The 21,325-nt window shown below is 46.1% G+C and overlaps 1 protein-coding gene across 2 annotated transcripts in view; it reads left to right on the plus strand.

Moving 5' to 3' along the window:
- The window catches only part of PLXNA4 (plexin A4), a 705,695-nt gene that overhangs the window by 529,580 nt on the left and 154,790 nt on the right, over window positions 1-21,325 (plus strand). For both annotated transcript variants that reach the window (XM_066633821.1, XM_066633822.1), the window contains 2 exons: window positions 6,295-6,495; window positions 21,003-21,099. In XM_066633821.1, coding sequence (XP_066489918.1) covers window positions 6,295-6,495; window positions 21,003-21,099 — 298 coding nt within the window. The remainder of the gene's footprint in view (window positions 1-6,294; window positions 6,496-21,002; window positions 21,100-21,325) is intronic.

Raw genomic sequence — 21,325 nt, forward strand, 5'->3', positions numbered from 1 at the left:
GGCTCAGAGAGGAGAGATTTCAAGGGCTCAGAGAAACCTCTTGCTAGTACTGAAAATAAACAAAGGAAATAAAACCGCTTTATGGAAGAGAATCCCTAACAGCACCCTTAACCAGAATGGAACATCTTGGAACCTCCAGTAGGCCAATACTCAATTATTCTGTTATCTCTCCAGACATTTATGCTTTCCATAAATTCCCCCACCCAGCAGCCTTCTCTTCATCAGTTACTTTTTAAGGTTATGGGCATTTTCTTTCTCTATTATTACTTCTGCTGTGCCAATGAATATGTACATCATCCATCAAACTAACAGTGCCCATAAACTTTTTGAAAATGCAGATAAAATATATGGAGCATTAAAGGATTCTTTGACTGGTTGAAGTCTCTCTTGAGCAGGTTTGTTTACACCTGGGAATGGTGTAACTGTGGAGGCAGGAGTAAGGGAGAGAGGGATAGCAAGGCTGGCAGAAAGCTAGGTGGAAATTTACGGGGTTTGGAATCCTGACTGCATATTGCCGACCTGATTACACTTTGTAACCTAATAAGATCTCTTTAGTTCCACCCCAAACTCCATGGTGTAAAATGTAAATATAATTTTATGAGCATGGGAATTTGTAGTGTAATAGTGTAAACATAACGCCAGCTGTAAATCAGTGCTGTGTGCAGGGGATGGCAGGCTTATTACTGCCTCTGTGTTACTTTGGCTGCTGCTCTTTTGGGACCTATCTCTTTCTAAATATGATGGTTATTTCTCAATACACACGGTACTTTGCAGTGTAAGAAAAAAAAAGACAAGTCTCTGCCCCAAGGAGCTTGTAATCTGAGATTTGGCAGTAGAAGAGGGAACAGAGGGGAGGGCTCACAGCGCAGTGGCAGAGCACCTGCTTTGCATATAGAGGTTCCCAGGTTCAGCCCCAGTCAGCAAATTCAGTAGGGCAGAGAAAAAGCCACCACCAGCCAGCACCAACAATACCTACATAGATGGGGGACCACAGTCTGAGGAAGATAGCTTCATATGCTCACACAGCAAAAATTCTAAGAAAGCAAATTTGCCAGTCATAGCACAATCCTATACATGCCTACTCATAAGGAAGTATCATTTATTTCAGTGGAACTTACTCCCAAGAAAGCGTGCATCGTATTGCAGCCGGAAAGCCCAATCCACTGTAACTCCCAGCTATAGCTTAGTGGTCTGGCACATGGTCCCAAGGTCCCAGTCCTATCCAACCTTCCTGCACTGTTGCAGCCATGCTAAAAGGGTGTGTGCTGCATCCTGGTAGAGCTTTGCTTTGCTTCACCGAGTCCTGAGCCTCCATGTCGGGCTGCCTGCCTGACACAGAGGTTCTAGATTCTACACCGACCCTTGAGTCAGCATAGAATCGAATAGCCCCAATGCAGGGCTACTCACTTTACCTGGGGGAAGGGGATGAAAGTCCTCCCCAGGAGGTGGCGGTGGCTGCCTGAGATGTGCTGGATGCAGCAGCAGCCATTTTCAGCAAAGGCTCCCCTGAGCAAAGGCTCCCCTGGCCACAGCCGCCACCTGGGCCTCCAGGCTTGCCTACCCTATTTTAAAATGGAGCATCAGATTTATTTACCTTTATTTATTTAGATTTATCAGATTTACCTTTATTTATTTAGATTTATCAGATTTATTTACCCTATTTACCTGGCTTGCCTATCCTATTTTAAAATGGAGCATCAGAGCAAGTAGGAGGAAGAGGTAAGCTGCACTATCACCATTGGAGGGGGAAGGAAGTGGCACTGCTGCCCACCGCTGCTCACCACTACCAGGGGGAGGGAGTACCACTACCTGAAGGAGGGAGTATCTCCACTGTGGCAGGTGAAGGAGGAAATGGTGCTGCTGTCCATTAGTGCTGCTACTCCTGTCCTGCCACAGAGTGTCCCCATTGTGACTGGGGAATGAGGAAGCAGTGCTGGTGCTGCTGCTGCTTCTGGAGAAAAAAAAGGGAGCATTGCCACTAGTGGGAAGGAGGAAGTGGCTCTGCGGTACTGCAGCCCGTCATTGGCCACTAGGGTGGGGAGAGGAAAGAGGTAGTGCCACCAACCCCTCCTCTAAACTGAAGCAGCTGTGTGTATGTGGACGAGGGGTGTTCACTGGTAGCAGGAGCATGCAGACAGTAGAGGTGGTTGTGGGAACAGGTCAGGTTCCATTTTGTCTTGGGCCAGGCCAGTGTTCATGTGTATGCATTTACATAAATGTATGCTTGAGCTAGAGGAATCATGTTGGCAACCTTCAGTCTCGAAAGACTATGGTATCGCGCTCTGAAAGGTGGTTCTGGAAAAGCGTCTAGTGTGGCTGAAAAGGCCAATTCAGGAGTGACAGTCCCTTCCACACCGGGAGCAAGTACAGTCTGTCCCTGGTCTGTCTCCCTGGCTATGGGCCTTCCTTCTTTGCCTCTTTGCCTCAGACTGTTGGCCAAGTGTCTCTTCGAACTGGGAAAGGCCATGCTGCACAGCCTGCCTCCAAGCGGGCCGCTCAGAGGCCAGTGTTTCCCACCTATTGAGGTCCACTCCTAAGGCCTTCAGATCCCTCTTGCAGATGTCCTTGTATCGCAGCTGTAGTCTACCTGTAGGGCGCTTTCCTTGCACGAGTTCACCATAGAGATCCTTTGGGATCCGGCCATAATCCATTCTCACAACATGACCAAGCCAACGCAGTCGTCTCTGTTTCAGCAGTGCATACATGCTAGGGATTCCAGCTAGAGGAATAAGATGCATTAATTCTCCAGTAATCTGGAACTGAAGGTTGAGCCCTATAGAGCATCAGCAAAACTGTAACAAGAAATTCTCAAAAACCAAGAACATGAACAGTTGAAACTAAAGGTAAATGCACAACACTCATCAGACTTGCTGCTAGAAAAGTCCTTTCTAAAGATGTTGCTCACTTAGTTCCTATTCCTTCATGTTCTTCATTAAGTGAAAACTGAGCAAAACAGCCATATATGATTTCAGCCAACACAGTTCATCATCACACAATTCAGACTCCAGTTGTGTAGGAAATACAAAGGAAGAACCTGAGGAGCATATCTCAACTAGTTCCAAACTAAATATGTCTTTAGTATTCTAAAAAAAATACATACACACTTTTGTTTTCATTTATGCAACCCCTGACCAGGTTGGATATGGTGGGCTTTTCTTCGGGAGATCACCTTTGCAGCCACTAAAGTGGTTGGAAGGACAGTGTTTAGGCTGCAGTCCTGTGTACTCCTTCCCAAGAAAGGTTTCATTGAATTCCATAACACTAAGGGCGCAATCCTAACCAACTTTCCAGCACCGACCTAGCCACAGTGTAGCCCCAAGGTAAGGGAACGAACATGCCTTTACTTTGTGCATGCCACATTGGCACAGCTGTATCAGTGCTAGAAAGCTGGTTAGGATTGCACCCTAACAGTCCAATACTATATCCCACTATTGGCGATGATGCAACCATACCAATGCATCCAATGGTGGGAGAGATCTGGAGGCCTGAGAGAGGTAAGGAAAACTAGGCCTCCTGGTGACCCATGTCTCTCCTTGGACCTATGTCAGCTATATAACTGGCATAAGTCCAAGGAGTGAAAAGGGGAGGGATGGGCTGAAAAAGAGGGGATACGACAATGGTGCACACTGGACACAGAAACTGGGACCAACAGCAGCTGTGCTGTATCCCTCTTTCTAAGAAATTGTCTTTTAAAATTTCAATTAGGAAGTACATTAGGTCAATCAGATAAAGTCACACACTGTGAGGAGGATTTCTCTTTTTTATGGCCCTTGCCTCTTTAATTATCTAAAATGAACTTCCTAACAGAACCTCAAACCTTTTTATATGCTAACAAATCTTTTATTGGAGCTATTGCAATTGTCTCCTCTTAATGAACTTGAAGTGAGTCTGATCAGAAAGTTTACAGCACTGGTACAGTGGGGAGAACTGCAGGCATACCAAATGCTAGGAGGGAACTATGACATGGGGCCAGGCAATGGCGGACGTAACACTGGGAAATGGGACAACTGCCCTGAGTACTGAGCCCGTGCAGCTCCAGGACTGTGTGGGAAGCCTTACTGAGGCTCCCAACACAGTCAGAAACAGCACTTCTGGTTTTCTGGAAGTACTGTTTAAGACCATGGGGAAGCCTCAGAATGCTTCCCCAATCAGTCCTGGAGTCGTGCAAGGCTCAGTTTTGTTGGTAAGCATGGGGAGGCAACGTGGTGCAGGGGGCGGCATTGCGGACTTTCGCCTTGAGGGCAGGTCTGTTACTGCCATTGTTACTGGACAGGCCATTCTCTTGTGTCGTTGGCCCTTTTCCTTACCCGCTGCAGCCTTGTTGTTTGCCCCTGTATTCTGGTTCTGATTTCCCATCTCCAGCCCATCCAAAGCTTATTTCCATAACAGCCATTTGAACTAGGTCAGTGTTTCTCAAACTGTGAGTCGGTTCCCACTAGGTGGGTCCTCAATCCTTTCAATACTAGTCAATGGGGCTTATTTCCAGGTAAGTATGGATAGGATTGCAACCTTTGGGATGTTTGGGGAATATTTTTAAACAGATCAGCAACTGCTTAAGAGAGTTAGGAGGGATCTTCTTTAAATAAATTTTTAAACTTATACTTACTGTAAACTTATAATTTACTTTGATTGACTTGATTTTTTCATGTGGGGGATATAAAAAATTTTCCTGCTTGATGACATCAATTTTCCATGTTAATGACATCACTTCCAGTGGGTCCCGACAGATTGTCATTCTAAAAAGTGGGTCCTGGTGCTAAAAAGTTTGAGAACCACTAAACGGGAAGTCCAATCCTGAGCTCCCATGACACACAGATTTGGCAGCATAAAAAATGGCTGCCGCTGGATCCTGCGCGCCACGGGCTACCGCGGGCGGAACCTCAGGAGAAGGGGACTTTTGTCCCCTTCTCCCGGGTAAGGGAAGTAGCCCTGCAATGGATCTACTCAAGTTACCGCCAACCAAAAGGTTGGTGGTAAGTTAAAAGCATTTGTGTAGGGTGCCAAGCCCCACACGAACGCTCTGGATCCAGAGCTCCACTGAACCCGCCCCCCTCCCTCCCTGCTCCCTCCCCATGGCACGCCTCCCACCCGCCCTCTCCCTGCCTCCTATTTCCCCATCACGCCTCCTCCCCACCATCTCTCTGCCTTCCGCCTGCCTTCCCCCTCCCCAGAATGCCTCCCCCCACCTACCCCTGCCCCCGTTTACTGTGCCACGGCTTAGCAGTCTGTGCAACTGCCAAGCAGCAGAGGCTGGGCACCCGCCCGACGCTAACCCTTACGGCACATTTGTGACAGTGCGCACTTTTCAGGATTGGGCTCTAAATAAAGAAATACTCTGGGAAGTAATCTCTTTTCCATTTTTCAAAACATGCTTTTTTTCCTTTTACAATGTACACATTTTGAGGTGAAAGATGTGAAGGGCTCTCTCATCAGAGCCTGATACATTGGGTGCATAACCCCCCACCTGCCCTGTGCTAGTTGTCGTCCTGCTCACCCATACAGTAAGATAATTGACAGTCCCTGTAATGCTAGTTGTGGTTTGGGTAACTGCAGCTGTTCCATAACTCATCCATTTCCTTGTCTTGCTAACTGTTGGTGCCCATAAGGCACATTTGCCATCTGCCAGGATGACGAGAGATTCCCCATCTCTCTTAAGTCATCAGCATTTCCACTTTTCCCTCCTGGTACTTTGTGTCAGTCATTCCCTTCCTTTCTCCCTTCCCACCAACTTGCAGATGCAGGTGCCTATACAACCCCTTGCGAAATATACTGTTCTGCTTCCACAGATAATGGTTGGCAAGAGAACCCCTTGGCTTGAGAACATTGCAGGGAATGTTAAATTAAACTGCATTTCCCTTTGTAGATAAGCCAATGTTTCTCAAACTTTTTGGACCCATACCTTCCTTGCACTCTACTTTCTGGACCCACCCAATATAGAGCAGGATCCAAAGAACTACATGAAGAACTCCACTGAGATTTCCAACATGGAAGGGATGAGTAAGAAAATGACTGCAATGAGAATACTAGTCCAATCCTGAAGGTGTGTCAGAAACATCAGAAACAGCATTCCAGTTGTGTTCTGGAATCCTCCTGCTGGCTGTCCAATCACCCTCCCCAGCATTGGATGCAGGACTTGTACTTCCCCAAGCCATATGAGTATTGATGATGCTGAATCAAAAAAGAAATATGCAGGACAATTGTTTTGCATGTAGAATGCTTACAGTAAGTACAAGTTATTGAAGCCTTTATTAACTGTATGGGATGTATTCTTGTTCTCCCCACCTCCTTCTCCAGGACTGCCCCCAGCTGCTGCAAGTCAATAAGATCTTGGTGCCAGTGGAAATCATCAGGCCAATCACACTGAAGGCCAAGAACCTGCCACAGCCGCAGTCAGGGCAACGAGGCTATGAGTGTGTCCTCAATATCCAAGGCAACGAACAGAGGGTACCTGCCTTGCGGTTTAACAGCTCCAGTGTCCAGTGCCAGAACACTTCTGTGAGTAAGCCCCATAGCTTTGGCCATGTGAAGGGGGGGGGGGAACAGGGCTGGGACAGACAGTGGGAATGGGAAGCAGCAAGGAATGTTCTCACAATGGACACATGAGAATAAAATATGTTGTAAAAGATGCAAATAACATGCAATATAGGTTTCTGTTGGAAAGTAGGCACAATGCCATTTGCAGTACAAGGGCAACGTATTGTCCAGGAGTCAGATGACAAGAGTCTACCTGTTTCAGACCTTTGCTCTTGTCCTATTTGACCTGTGTGTTGTGTTCAGGGGGTGTCCCTACTCTGCTTCCTTCTTCCCTCCCTTCCTCTCCTGACCTTGCAAACATGCAGGTAGCGCCTCCATTAGTTCTGCAAACATATGGAGGCTGCCTGCCAGGAGATGAGGCTCACACCCATGCAACTTGAGTATTCCCTGTACCAAAGTCTAGGACAGCAATTTCAGCCTTTTTCATCTCATGGCACTCTGATAAGGCACTAAAATTTTCAGGAGACCCCATAAATTTTTTGACAGTTGACATGGCATACCACACTGCCAGTGGGGGGGGGGGGTTCACATTCCCCAATGGCCCTACTAATAAATGACCCTCCTCCAAACTTCCATAGCACATCCACAGATCATTCATAGCACAACAACGTGCCATGGCACACCTGTTGAAAATTGCTGGTGTAGAACCTGTGCTAATATCATCAAAGATGTACATGTTTGCAAATTGTCATTAAGTATTTTTCTTAGAAACCTTTTTACTGCCTCTGCTCCTGTTTGATTGTTAGGAGCAAACTAGCAGGGGTTGGTGGGGAGTGAACAGGAAAAGGATCTTCTCCTACATACCTATAAACCTCTTTCTCCAACAATTTTAACAGTCAGATAATATCCAGAAAATATAGAAAAGGACACACAGAGAGAGAGAGAGAGAGAGAGAGAGAGAGAGAGAGAGAGAGTCAATATATCTAAATTAAACTAGGAATGAGTGAGCTCTCTTGATTCTGAGAAAGGAGCAAGGGAAGGGGATTGGGAAGCAGACTGCCACTGCTGCCACCACCATCACCTCCCCAAAAACCACACAGAAGGTGGTGATCTGCTTCCCTATCCTCTAACTTTGATCCTGCCTATGCAGTCCCTTTAACAAAACAGGGAGTGCTCTTCCTGTTTTATTCAACAGGATCATTCGGGAAGAGTACAGTGAAGAGGTGGGGGCTGGATCACTACCTTCTGCATGGTTTGGGCAGTGTGTGGTGGTGGCAGCAGGACAGAGGCAAGTTACCTTGGTCTGTCCCTGGGTACTTGGCACAGTACGAACAAAGGGAACAATGCAAGGGAAATGCAATGCAATGCAGAAAGGAAAACTGATCCAGCCTTTCATACCCCAGATTCCCATAGAGAAGCATGGAGGTTATTGAGTGAGATAATCAGGTTGGGGCTCTGAGAGGAATTTTATCAGTGGGGTACTAAGTTTCTTTTGGGCCCCTTCCCCAAGGGGGAGGGGGCAATGGGGGCAGATAGAACAGGGGCCAAAATAAGGCAGGGGGAGGGTGCTGACAGCCAGAATAATCTTTGGAGTTCCAGTGTACCAGACTTCTTGATGTGGCACCCGGGTCTACCCGACCATGCAGCACTGGCATTTAAATAAAGTATTAAGGAAAACCAAGCACACTCCCAAGTCTTTCTAAATATAGAAAATCCATTGCAGAAAATTAGCATCATTGTATTTAGGTTTACACTAAGAATGTCCTGTGTGCACCAAAATGAATTTCTGCAATAGCTATAGCCCCACAGCTGGGTCCCTGAGCTCCTCTACACTCCATCATGGTAAGCAGATCCACAAGCCAAAGAGCTACTGTGGCAGGTCAGTTTCCTCCCTGATGTGACACTGTAAAGCAGGGGTCTCCAAACCCCGGCCCGGGGGCCAGATGCAGCCCGCAGCAAGCCTCTATCCGGCCCGCAGCCAGCCTCTTGTCCCCTGAAAGCCTCTGGCCAACTCAACTGAACGTGACCAGGGCTGTGCTCTGGTTTTGTCTAGAGGGTGTTCTGAGGGCCAGAGAAGTTGACTGAATGAACCTGTCCATTCATTTATTCACTCATCTAAGTTCTATCTCTAATTTATTTATTTAAATTTTATATTTAAATTTTTTTTTCCGGCCCTCAACACCACACTGGCCAAAACGTTTGGAGACTCCTGCTGTAAAGGAATGTATGCATTCCTTTGGCTTGTGGCAGTAGTTGCCGCCATGTGCCCTTGGTAATGCCCCCATCATCCCATGTGAACAATGAGTCTGTGTGAGACTGGAAAACAGAAGATCCCAGGAAATTTCTGGGCCCTCTCCTTTGGCTCCTGGGCCCCTTTTCTGACCCTGGGCCCAGGTACAAATTACCCCCTTTACTCCCCTCTCCTAGACCCTGTAATCAGGGACTTTCCTTTTGTGTCCTGATGGCCCTTAAATTCTCACCCCCAGCTAGGATAGGTGCCTCTACTGTTTTGCTCCCTGTCATGGTTGTGGCACGGCAAAGGAGTTGGTGAGGGAAGCTCGGTTTGGGGGTCTTCTGTTATGTTGCTAACTAATTGGTTTGCTCCAAGTCAGAAAGTTCACAGGATGTGGCTTTTGCCAACTGTTTCCATTTTGCTAGGCAAGCCATGTGCAGCCAGTCATGGAATCTTTCCAAAAGAAGCAAAAGAGAGGGGAGGCTTCTCTTCAGCCAGCCAGCCAGCCTGGGGGGGGGGGGCGCACTTGTATGTGCATGTGATTGTTTGATGGGCCAAGGTTCTTTGAGCAATGTGGGCTCTGAGGCCTCTTGCCATCAGCCCAATTCATATGCCACAAAACTGACCTGGTCAAGTGTTTCAAGTGCACCCAGCACCAGGTACATGTGCAAAACAAACACGTCATGCATAGATAAAAATAACATGTTAGGCAATGTTTGCCAGCAGCTTTAAAGGCAGAAAGATTTTGCAGATTGTCTTCCTGGCATCAACCTGACACAGAGGCACCTTCTGCAGAGGAATTTTGCAGCATATGTGCAGCTCTCAATTTAAGTCCTCCAAACAAATTGGATCTGGCTGTTCCATTTCCCCTCCCTCCATGTCATTCAGAACACTTTTTTTTTCCTGGAGAAGGACTTGGCTGAAAGGATTTAATTTAATTTGCAAACTTTTTTTCCTCCTGAGCAGAGCTTTCTAAAGCCAAGCAGCTCTTCAGATAGGCAGGCAGGAAGCTGGGGCACATCACTTCAGTCCATCCTCACAATGAATACTAATGCAAAACAAAAAAGGGTGGGGAGTGAGGGGAATAATTCCAGTGGAAGCTGCACACATGGGATTCCTGCACCGTTATTTCCTGTTATCAGCATCATCCACCCCAGGCATTTATGGGGTATATCTGTTCTAATTTCTAGATAGATAGTGATTTTTGTTTGTTTTGTTCCTTGGACCAAGATAGGCCGCTTTGCCAGGATTTGAGGTGCCGAGCAGATAGGAAAACAGCTCACTCTTAGGGCTGAGTCAAACTCATGCAACCATTTTCAAGAGTTTTTGTTTTTAAATCCAAAAGACATGCCCCGTCCCTTTTCAGCCATTAGAAAGCATCCCTCAATATTTTTGCCTGCTTTTGACAGGTCCCACTGCTGTTGGACAAAGAGCAGGTGGAGGCAAAGCACAGGCATGGGAGGAAACAAGGCAATGGTATCGGTAGCTAGCAAGCTACTGTGAGCTGCTCAGACCAACAAACAAGACTGAAATGGAAACTTAGGAAGGAGATTAGGGAGGACCACCTGACCTGCTTCAACCTGTTGATGTCAGGAGACTCCCTTGGATGTTTGCTCTGCAGTTCCCTCTTTTGGCCAGAGCTTGGTGGCGGCACGCATCTCTCAGCAAAACATGGCAAGGAGAGGAGGTGAACTTCAAGCAGGGCTGAAGAAGGTGGAAAATCTCCACAGTGCCTAGGAAATCAATTTATTTGACCCAACAATTTGTTTAGCCCACTAAAGAAATACACCTGTGTATCTTTGTTCATTAGGCATACAGAGATATAGGCAGGCTTACTTTTGATATTTGCATTATTGAAGCATGCAGTAATATAGAGTTTCATATTTATTTGTATAGGTCAGAGTCTTAAAATGTTTCATTATATATTAGGGGGAATGTTCCTGTGCTACTGTTGGCAGCTTAAAGTTCAGATATTCAGTTTCATTTCTGGGTTGGTCATAAGATCCTGTCCCTTTCCCCATAACTGCACATTCTCAGTTTCTCTGTCTCAATTCGGACCATGACTCTGAGCTTAATGTATATAGAAATTCCTTATCCCACCCCCTGCAACCATTTGACTATCAAAATACAAGTATATTATTGTTGATTATATTTCTTTTCTTCTAGGGTTGTCACTATATGCTCAGTGACACCTTTTGATTGAGTGACTTTGGGCACAATGCTAACCAACTTTCCAGTACCGAAGTAAGGGCAATGCAACTCTGAGGTAAGGGAATAAACATTGTCTTACCTTGAGGAGGCCTCCCAATTGCAGGATGCAACACATGCCCCACTTGGCTCAGCTATGCCAGTGCTGGAAAATTGGTTAGGATTGTCTCTGATTTGATCTGTTAATTTTTGCATCACCACTAAATCCCATCCACTTCCTTTGAATAGGGGTTTCTGGATTTGGCTGATTGTTTTGATACCAATAGTAGCCATAAGCTCATCTCTTTGTATTCTGTGAATGAGCTATCAGGTTCTGACACATTTATGGCACATTCCTATGCATGTCTACTTTGTTTTGAGTGGGACTTACTCCCAGGAAAGTGTGTATAGGATTGTAGACTTAGCACAACTAACAGCCCAATCCTGAGCTGCCCAGGGCGCCCAGCCTTGGCAGCACCAGCCAAGTAGTGTCCTGTGCTGCCCACTCCCTGCCAAGTGCTCCCCAGCGTGGGGGCGCAGTGCGCCTCCCTCCCTGCCCACTGCAGCTGCAATCCCACACTTAGGGGTGGGCAGTGCAGGACACTCCCCATGTGCTTCCTGCCCTCCATCAGTTTGGCAGCGGTTGCAGTGGTGGCAACAGCAAGGACACCCCCACTCTACTGCCTCCCCCCGCGGGCAGCAGGACTGTGGTGAGGAGTGCACGCGGTGGGCTCCGGGAGGGTGTAGGGGAATGCCTGCCTGCAGGCTGCCCCCACACACCCTGCCTCTTCTGGGCTTCTCCAGCTCCAGACATGACTGAGGGCGGACGAGAGGCACAGCTGCTGAGAACTCCCCTCGAGACCTGGAGGAGACGCAGCTGCCCATGCTCCTACAGAGCCCCCCCTGACCTGGGTGCAGATATCCCCCTTGCCCCCTCCATCTGGCTTGGTGATTGCGGAGATAAAGCGAGGGAGTGATTCACTTGGGATCTGGGGGCACAAATTTCTTGCCGTATAGACGAGTATCTATGGTAACAAAAAAACAATTTAGTGCCACTGCCTTGTTCCCAATGGGCCTACTTGAAATTTTGCCAGCTCCTTGGCCTATGTAAATCCCAGTAGGTCCAAGTTGGCATGTTGAGCCCAGGCCAGGGGCATAAGATATTGGCAGGACCACTGCCACCAATATTGGCTCTTGTATATGCCAGACCGGCTCTGCAAGATCAATCTGCAAGACCAGCTTTGTTCCACAGTTAAATCCTCAGGCCTTCCTTGTCCTTTCCAAAGATGCAACAACCTGCTACTGCCTGTGCCATTTGTGGCACCCTTGTTGAACAGTGGTCATCTGTGGCTTAGTATCTAGGGAGTTCTCCCATGCTTCCTCCAATCCCCCATTTTCCCAGCAAATCCATGTTTCTTATTTCAAAATCAAGTCGTCGTCCCCCATCATGTATAGCTCTCCCCCACCTGCGTGGTATTCAGCTTATTTGCTAGCATCAGATTGTTGTCGTCTATTATATGACTTTCATGGAATATGACTTTTGTCTAAGATATGAGATAGGGAAAGGCATTAGATAAGAAACCCAGAGGCGCACTCTCTCTCTCTCATGACCTGTTACAAATGACCATTCTCCCTGAGTTCCACCGTTTTTCACTCCTGGATTCCATTACCGGTTACTGGCCTGTGATGTGAGCACCTCAGTTCAGGATTTCACTAAAATGTACAATTTGAGAAGTTAAAGATGCTTTTATGTATCTTTTTTTTCTTTCTGTTGTAACAATCTAAAAGTGAAAACCAGGAGGGAGTAAGAGAACTTTATCAGGACTTGAAGTTAGGATAAATATACATGGGAACAGAACTATCCACATAAGAGCAGTGTCATTTAAACCTGCTTGATTACTCAGATAATCATTGGAGAACCTGCTCCATCTTTCCCTCCCCTCTAAGGTTCGTCAGGTTGCCACAGAGGAGATATCTTTCTTAACCATTGACCCCTGACTCAGGAATTTTCTACCCTGGTAAACTTGATTTGACTTCCTCCTTTTTGATGTTCCAACAGAAGATAAAGATTTCTTTCTCTCAAAAGGCATCTGAAAACATTTGTTGCTGTTGTCCCTATGTAGTCAAACTGCTATGACTTTAGCAAATGATCTTTGTGTTTTTTTAAGCAAATGTTCTTTGTGGTTTATGGCTGATGTATTCATTTATGGACATGTTTTGTTGTTATTCTTTTGGTTTTCTTTCATTGCTTTGGTATCTTATTGATGGAAAGGCAAGATGGAAAAAAATAGCAGTGCACAGGGTTTGTGATCATTTATTACATTTTTTTAACCCCACTTTCCTTCAAGGATAACAGGGCAGCATGCACATGTTTCTTCCTCCTTTTATCCTTACAACTATCATATGAAGGGCTGAGAGATCATGACTGGTCCAAGGTTAACTGAGTGAGGACTTGAACCCAAGGCCTAATTCAGTGCTCTGATTGCTGTACTGCACTGGTAAAGTGCAATGGTCAGAGAAAACAAAGTTTAAATATGCAATTTCTACAGTTCCTCACATTCACGATAATAATGCTTGCTCACAGTTCCTTCCTTCACTTTGTTGTTCTCCCCCACTATTGAAATTTAGACTGTAAATTCCTCAGGGCAGGGACCTGACTTTTTTTTTCTGCTCATGCAGCTCTTTAAAGTGATACTGCTTTGTAAAAAAAAAGCAGCAAGAATCTTCTTCTTTTTTTGTCAAAGACTTATTTCTTGCCTTTCAGCAGATGCTTCCAAGTGGTCAGCAATGAATTTCTGAAATTCAGCATTTAGCGTCAATATGAGAACAATGAAAATATTTAAAAACACAAACTTGATTTTGCACTTGAGTCTTTATAAGGAGTAGAAGAGTTCTGTAAATCTGAGCCAAAGACTCAAGGACCAGGGAACATGCAAGTAGATTTTTGTTAATGGTTTTATGGCATGCTCATTGCTTGGGCATTTAAGAGCATCTTCTGGTTTTTGTGGGGTATAAAGTTCAGGTTTTCGTCTGTAATCTAGAAGTATCTAGAAATGATAATACTTGGGAGAAAAATGTCAATTTTCTTTAAGTCATGCCCCAATTGTTCAGTGTGCCAGTTTTGCCCCAGGGATGGTACATCATCTGTTGTTTCCTGCCTGGGCAAGGTAAACAGAAGTAAATCTGTCATTCAAATACAGAGAGGAATTTTGGAGTCTTCCTTTAAACCATCCCATGACTAAGTATGCTTGCAGCAGCAGCAATCAGTCCCCTGGCAAGATAATAACAGGTATTACTTGCCACCCTCTCTTCTTCAAAGTACAATATGGAACGTGAGCTAATTAATCCTGCCACGTAGGGAAGTGCTACTAAATAACTTACTGAATGCTCCATCCCAAGACTCCCACACACCCAAATCAAACTCCAGGTGCAAGTTGCTTCAGGGAATTGATTCAAAAGCATGATTTTAACAATGAAGATAGCGAACATGCTTATGGACACATCTTTGGAACCTGCAGGTGTCCAGGGCAAAACTCTGGGGCTATTTTGGTTAGCAACTGTAGAGCTTCTTTCAAGAGCTACAGAGGCTGAGGCTGGACTCTAGCCTAGTGAGCTACCACAGGCTCAAACCTTGGAGTCCTCGTCAGACACAGAGGGGAAGAGGCAAATGCATCATCACTCCTTGGGACTGGCCTTACCAGTCCTGACTGGTATAAAACAGGCCTTAGTGCAGGAGTCTCCAAACCCCGGCCCGGAGCCAGATGCAGCCTGCGGTGAGCCTCTATCCAGCCCACGTCCAGCCTTTTGTCCCTTGAAAGCCTCTGGCCCACTTGGCCGAACATGACTGGAACTGTGCTCTGGTTGCATCTGGAGGGTTCCGCCTGGTCTGAAGGGCCAGAGAGGTTGAATGAATGAGCCCATTCATTTATTTCTTCACTCATCTAAGTTCCATCTCTGATTTATTTATATACATTTTATATTTAAAAAAATTTTCCGGCCCTCAACCCCATGCCAGATATTTGATGTGGCCCTCTAGCCAAAAAGTTTGGAGACCCCTGGTAACGGATAGCCATGTTCAAGCTCTGGCATCTCCAGCTGAAAGATTTTGGGTCTCAGGGACAATATTACACTAAGACGGACCACTGATATGTTCGGAGATACACATATACAAATGTATACACATACAGATGTATGTTCACATACAAAGAGCTCTACCTGCTGCACTTTTGGCTCCAGTTTTTCCAGCTCCTGCAACTGGTCTTGGAACTCCTGAGCTGGAGATTCAGGTATAAATCCAGCAGGCCCTATGTCACCTGGGCCAAGTCCCAGTGGCCAGGGTCTCCTCAGGAGTAGGGGCCTCCTTGGGAGTAAATCAAAAGTACTGCCTGGACTGGGCTCCCAGGCAGAGCATCACCCGAAGAGTAGGGCCCAAGGCCTCTCCAGACAGTCCCATGGTTGGAAAGGGTGAGACTGGCGGGCAAGCTACTGGCTTCATAAGGAGCCTGGGAAGCATAGGGAGAGGTCAGTCCTCCTGGGGCTCTGGCTGGGAAGAGGTGCTGGGGGAAGGGTAAGTAATCCCTTACCTCTACTTGTTCTTGTGGGGGGTTGAAAGGGTCCCTCCCTTCTAGGGGAGGCACAGCTGGGTGGAACAGGGTGCTGTAGGTCTTGGGGGGCCCAGGAAGCCCAACCAAGCGGCCAGACAGTCAACCAGCAGGGACCATCCTGAACAGTTCAACCTTGTTGTATCTGTGCAGAGGTGAAACTCCTGTTGAGGACTATATACCAGGGCCCTTGTGGCGTAACAAGGCCCTGATGAATGTAAAGAATATCACCAGATTAAACTGTTCGTGCAAGCCAATCTCCAGGTCTCAGTGCCTCCTTTTGCTCTGGGGTAAGTTGACCTCTGCCCCCAGGCATGGACCTCACACCCTAAAACAGGCAATTTTTAAAAAGTTATTAAGTACTTTTCTCCATTTTTAGTGAATTAACTGATTGCAACTAAATCAATTTGCATATAACAAAAAATTGATATACCCAGAACTTACCATTTTGGAAGAGTGAACAGGAGTGGCCCGTATTTAATATTTTCCTTTAAGAACATAAGAAGAGCCCTGCTGGATCAGGCCAAAGACCCATCTAGTCCAGCTTCCTGTATTTCACAGTGGCCCACCAAATGCCCCAGGGAGCACACAAGACAACAGACACAGCCTGCCTCTAAAACCAAGAGCTTGCACATACTGTAACCCGTAACAAACTTTTCCTCCAGAAATGTGTCCATTCTTTCTATTCCTTATTGTACTAAGCACAGATTTATTATTATTATTATTGGCATCCTTCAGTCTCGGAAGACCATGGTGTCACGCTCTGAATGGTGGCTCTGGAACAGAGTGTCCTCTCCAGTGCGCGAAGCCTGGGTAAAGTAGGTATGGAGGATAGGCTGTTACCCATGCAGCAAATCCCCCCTCTCCACGTCGCTGAAATGGTCCAATGGAAAGGCAGAGGCCAATACAGTTGGTTCCAGCGGCGTCGCAGGAGTTGCCAGAACTTGACTGTGTTCAGCCATGAACTGCCTCAGGAACTCTAGCTCCGGATTTTGCCTCGAGGTTGACTCCTGAAGCCTTTTCCATAACTGGATATAGCCACAAGGCAGTGGAGGTTTGGGATCAGAGTTTCCCTTCTCTCAGATGAGCTGCCTTCCCAGGCTGACGAGCCCCATCTACCCGGTGGCTGTTTAGTCGCCTCTTATGACAAGTACAGCCAAACTGAGGGTCTATTCTTATCCCCAGCCCTCAGGGGAATAAGCACACTATTCCCCCCCCCCCATAAGCAAGCAAACTCTTAGTTCTCAGGACTACTTATAATGAGTTCCCACCAGTTACTCAACTTGAGCTTTAGTTGATTAAGGGCCCAATCCTGATCCCTGCATGCCGGCTTACTGCCAGTGCACACTATCGCTGCAGGCCCAGCAACAGAACATGCCAGATATGAGGCGAGGGGAGGGAGCGGGGCAGGAGAGCTCAGTTCCACCCAATCCAGAGCCCTGTGTTGGGCTGTGAGGCCCAACTTGGAAATCTTCAAATCTGTGGCGGCCACCACAGCCGCCACAGAATCAAGTAGCCCCATTGTGGGGCCACTTTCCTTACTCACGGAAACGAGACAAAAGTCCATTTCTCCCAAGGAGACGGAGAAGGCTGCCCAGGATGTGCACAATACTGTGGCAGCTGTACTCTGGACAGCTCAGCATTGGGCTGTTGGCTACCTTGCAGCCCTAATGCTTGTGATCCTCTGATTCAGTGAGGACAGCCAGATTAATCATTTAGGCCATGGGAGAATTGTTGTGCCTGAGCCAACGTATAGACGGTGTTGCAGGGTCTGATTGCAACAGCAGAGAGGGAAGAAGTCATGTGTGGAGGAGTGGTGCTGCTTCCCTCCCTCCTTGCTGTGCCACAGATCCTTAGGCAGGACAAAGAGGCTTCTGTATGATTCCAGCTCCTGTCACTGTTCTTCCTGCTTCTTGCATACTTTGTTAGGTGTGCCACAACCTCCTGTACTCTAGCCTGTTCTGCCTTCTGGTTGGATCCATATTGAGAAAACTGTGGCATTACTTCCATATTATAAGCACTGCCAGCATAGATAGATTGCATCAACACCAGTCTGTAGTCACAATGGGCATAATGCAGTGGTACTCAAAGTAGTGGGTTGCGACTCACCATAGGAACAAAAAAATGGGTCATTTCCTGTTAAGGGAAGTGACCCAGTAATGGGTGCCCCGGCGGCACCACAGCAATCATGGCGCTGCAGGCACCCAGATGCTTGCCAGCCTATCTGAGGGGGTCTGCCAGACTTGGAGAGGGTCCAGGAGACCTGCAGTCCCCTCTGCAGGTCTCCCCCAACCTTCGGTTCGCTCCTATCTGAAGGTTGGAACAACTAGCGGTAAACCGGAAGTAAACCAATTGCTGCGGCGCTGCTGAGGCACATCCCCCCTCCAAGTCCCTGCCCCAGCAACCACTTACAAGCAGTTCTCGAACTCCCAGCAAGTTTGAGAACCACTGGCATAATTATTTAAACAGAAACATGTGATTTCATTAGAACATGACCTCTTTTCTGACTGCACTGACTGGAAGCTAGTGTGAGAAAAGTGAAAACTTGACCCCCATGAAACACTCCCCCTGTACTCCAAGTGCACACCAGCTGTACCTTAAATTCACACTTGGGCATGGCCCCTGCCTGCTGTTGCTGCCCTTAAAACTGTCAGCTGGGAACAAGGTTCTGTAATAACCAGTGAGTATTGAACTGGAAGCCTACATGGTCATTCTGGGAGGACTCACTTTTCAGCAGCCTACCAGGGGTCAGTGTGCCATCTTCTCAGGGGTAAGGGGGCTTGTGAAACTGGCTTGTCCCTCCTGGCATTTAATAAACAAAATGATTGGATTAATTGATTGAGAAAGCTTGTTAATCAACTAAATTGGCATCCTTGGTTAATCACCCACCATTTCTTACAAAAAAAATAGTCTTTCTTGATAAAAGCTCTTATTGAAACTGTTGCCCCCCCAAGCAGTGCTATAGAAAAGGCCTTCCCCCTTCATTATCACACAGAAAGAAATTCCTCTTCAAAGGTGGCATGTCATCTGCTTATGCCATCAAGACACAAGGAAAATATCCTATTTTCAGATTCATGCAGATTGATTCAATTAATGTGAGTCTATTAAAATTGATTTGATTAATCAGCAAAGATCTCTTTATTAGGTGACAGCCCTACCTGTGAGGCATTCATAGCTGTACCTGATTCATGTGCAAAATTGACGCTCCCATTGAGCAAGAGCTAGATAGATCAATTTTATTGTCTTCACCTACAACTTACAAGCCTTGATAAAATGCCGGTGACATTATTAAACAATAAAAGAACCTTTCTGAGAAGCAATAGAGTCCACAGACCTTCCTAATCATACATTTAAACATTTTCTTGACGGTTCATCAGTTCAGAATTCATAGTCCCACTCAGTTTGATGCACCAGCAGTAAACAACATTAAGCTCAGTTCAGATAGTCATTTCAACCATGGTTGTTAGATTATTGTGAAAGAGTCTTGGTGAGCTTGAAGGCTCTCCCTTTGCTGTCTGTGTCATTTCTGAAGAGCATTTCCACTGCTGCCACCATAGTAAGTCACCACCACCACCCCCAAAAGTCCTTGATCAGAATTTCAGTCTTCCCCCAAACATTTATGAAATGTTCTCCCAATTCATTATCTGCACAGGGGTTGAATTGAGGAGAGGCAAATTGAAGGGGGAATTTCATCTTATTTTTCATTTTTATATTCATAATTTTGTATACATTTCATGAGCATGCCTGGATAATATTTGGAGTTATTAGATGTTGTCTTCTTCATTAATAAGTGCAAAGTTCCTTCAAGGGAAAACAAAAATGATGATGGCAGAAATGCAATGAATAAATGAATTAAGGACAAAACAATGACCAAATTCTAAAATAGCAGTGAGCTTGAACATTCTCTGCTGGCACAAAGGCAAGGGCAGCTCGGGTCTCCCCCCAGAAGCCTCAGTAACTGTGGACCCCAATGACATTCCATTTGCATTTTCACATGCAATGCTTTCCATTCGTCCTGTGCTGCTCAGTGTACAGAATCATGCAAGCTTGCTGGTCTCTACCTCTTGCCTGCTAAACAGATGTTATTCTTTTAATTAAGGGCACTGGTGGTAATAAAATCCCCACAGAATCCATGAAGGATTCATAACCTTAAGCTTAGCTTGCATTTGTATGGGAGCGTGCAATGCAGTTAAGGGAAACTGATGTTAAATCAAGTTGGGAGACATATGGACCCAGTTAAAAACCAGTCCCCTTCCACTTCTCCCCGCATCATACTTCTGCCTTGAGTTAATTACTCATTACTCTGCCTTGCAACATACTTTTTTTCAGACTGTTTCTCTGGGCTCAGGCTCATAGAGAGAGTAAGAATGGATGGTAGAAGAGGCCAGTGGTGCATTTTTCAGATGTGTGCACACGGATTTATTCCCCTTAACACCTTTGGGCCACAGAGTGCACATTCAGTCCTTTGTCTTCCCCTTTGTTGTCAAAATGTAGACTGTAGGCAGCTTGGGACAGGGGCCCACCCTTGGTGCTTACGTAGCTCAGTAAGGTACCATTTACATTGACAATGCCATTCAAATAACAATTTAGTCAATTAATTGATATACTTTATATATCAGTTTTCTCTTAAAACATCCAAAGGGCTTTGCAATAGAAAATTCCCTGCAAAATAATGAAAACAGTGTACACAGCAGCATGGAAAAGAGAGATGCTGGTAAAATCAGAGAAACAGGCCACTAAATGCAGGCCAGTAAAACAATAGGCATCAATGGCCCATTAAAAGCCTTGAAGAATAAAAAGGACTTCATCTGTGGTCTGTGTGATAAAAACTTTAGTACCAATATCTTATTTTTACCCAAGGAAGTATCTTCAGAAATGCTATTCCTGAGCCTGAGTGATGCCTACAGCAACCTGTGCAGTTATTCAGGAAATGTCCTTCACATTCTGATCTAAGATGGAAATCTGTGACTTAGGAGGTGTCCGCCAAGTACCAGCAAATTGTATTCAGTTTCTTCAAAGATAAAGAGCTGGTAATTTGCATTCAGTGTGCTGTAATGGGCAGAAATGCAGGCTATGTTTGACCCAGTGATCTTAAGCCAGCAAGTAGAAACAGCCCGAGGCTTAGAGCTGTACCAAGGGATAGACTGCATATTACACACAACACATGCATGAAACACCACCTCAGCTGGCTGCAGTTTGGGATGGAGAATCAGCAGGATGTGTACCTGTGCACATGTATGTACTGTATATATGTGCATATGTTTAGCCCTTTCCCTCCTAGTTGGTTTTTGGCTCAGACACTTGCACATATGCACTGGTGTGTTTGTGTGTGTGTGCACGTGCTAGGATCCTACCACTCCAGTGGCCAATGGAGGAAAGGGGAAACTGTGTGTGTGTGCACGCTTCAAAAATGCAGCAGCTGCAGGCTGCTCCTCCTAACTCTCCACTTCCAGCAGCCAAAGCAGCAGATGTGATATTTTCCTGTACTTTGCTCCCCCTACTTTTAGTATTCCTATGACGGAATGGAGATTAACAGCCTGCCAGTGGAGCTGACAGTCGTGTGGAATGGGAATTTCAACATTGACAACCCAGCGCGAAACAAAGGTAACGAATCATTTCAACTTGTCCTTGGAAGTAGTAACCTTAGCAACAGGCTGCATCATTCCTTACTCTTAAAAGAGCAGTCACCATCTACTACAGGGCTTTATTTATGTTCTCTGTAAATTACTAATTTTTGTTCTGGTTTCTCTTTGAGCTCCTGAAAAGAGCTTCCCTTCCCCTAGTTGTGTGTTTTAACCCCCCTTTCCCCTTCTCTCCAACGGTTCTTGAC

Source organism: Tiliqua scincoides, chromosome 7 (assembly GCF_035046505.1).
Source record: "Tiliqua scincoides isolate rTilSci1 chromosome 7, rTilSci1.hap2, whole genome shotgun sequence".
Taxonomy (NCBI): Eukaryota; Metazoa; Chordata; class Lepidosauria; order Squamata; family Scincidae; genus Tiliqua; species Tiliqua scincoides.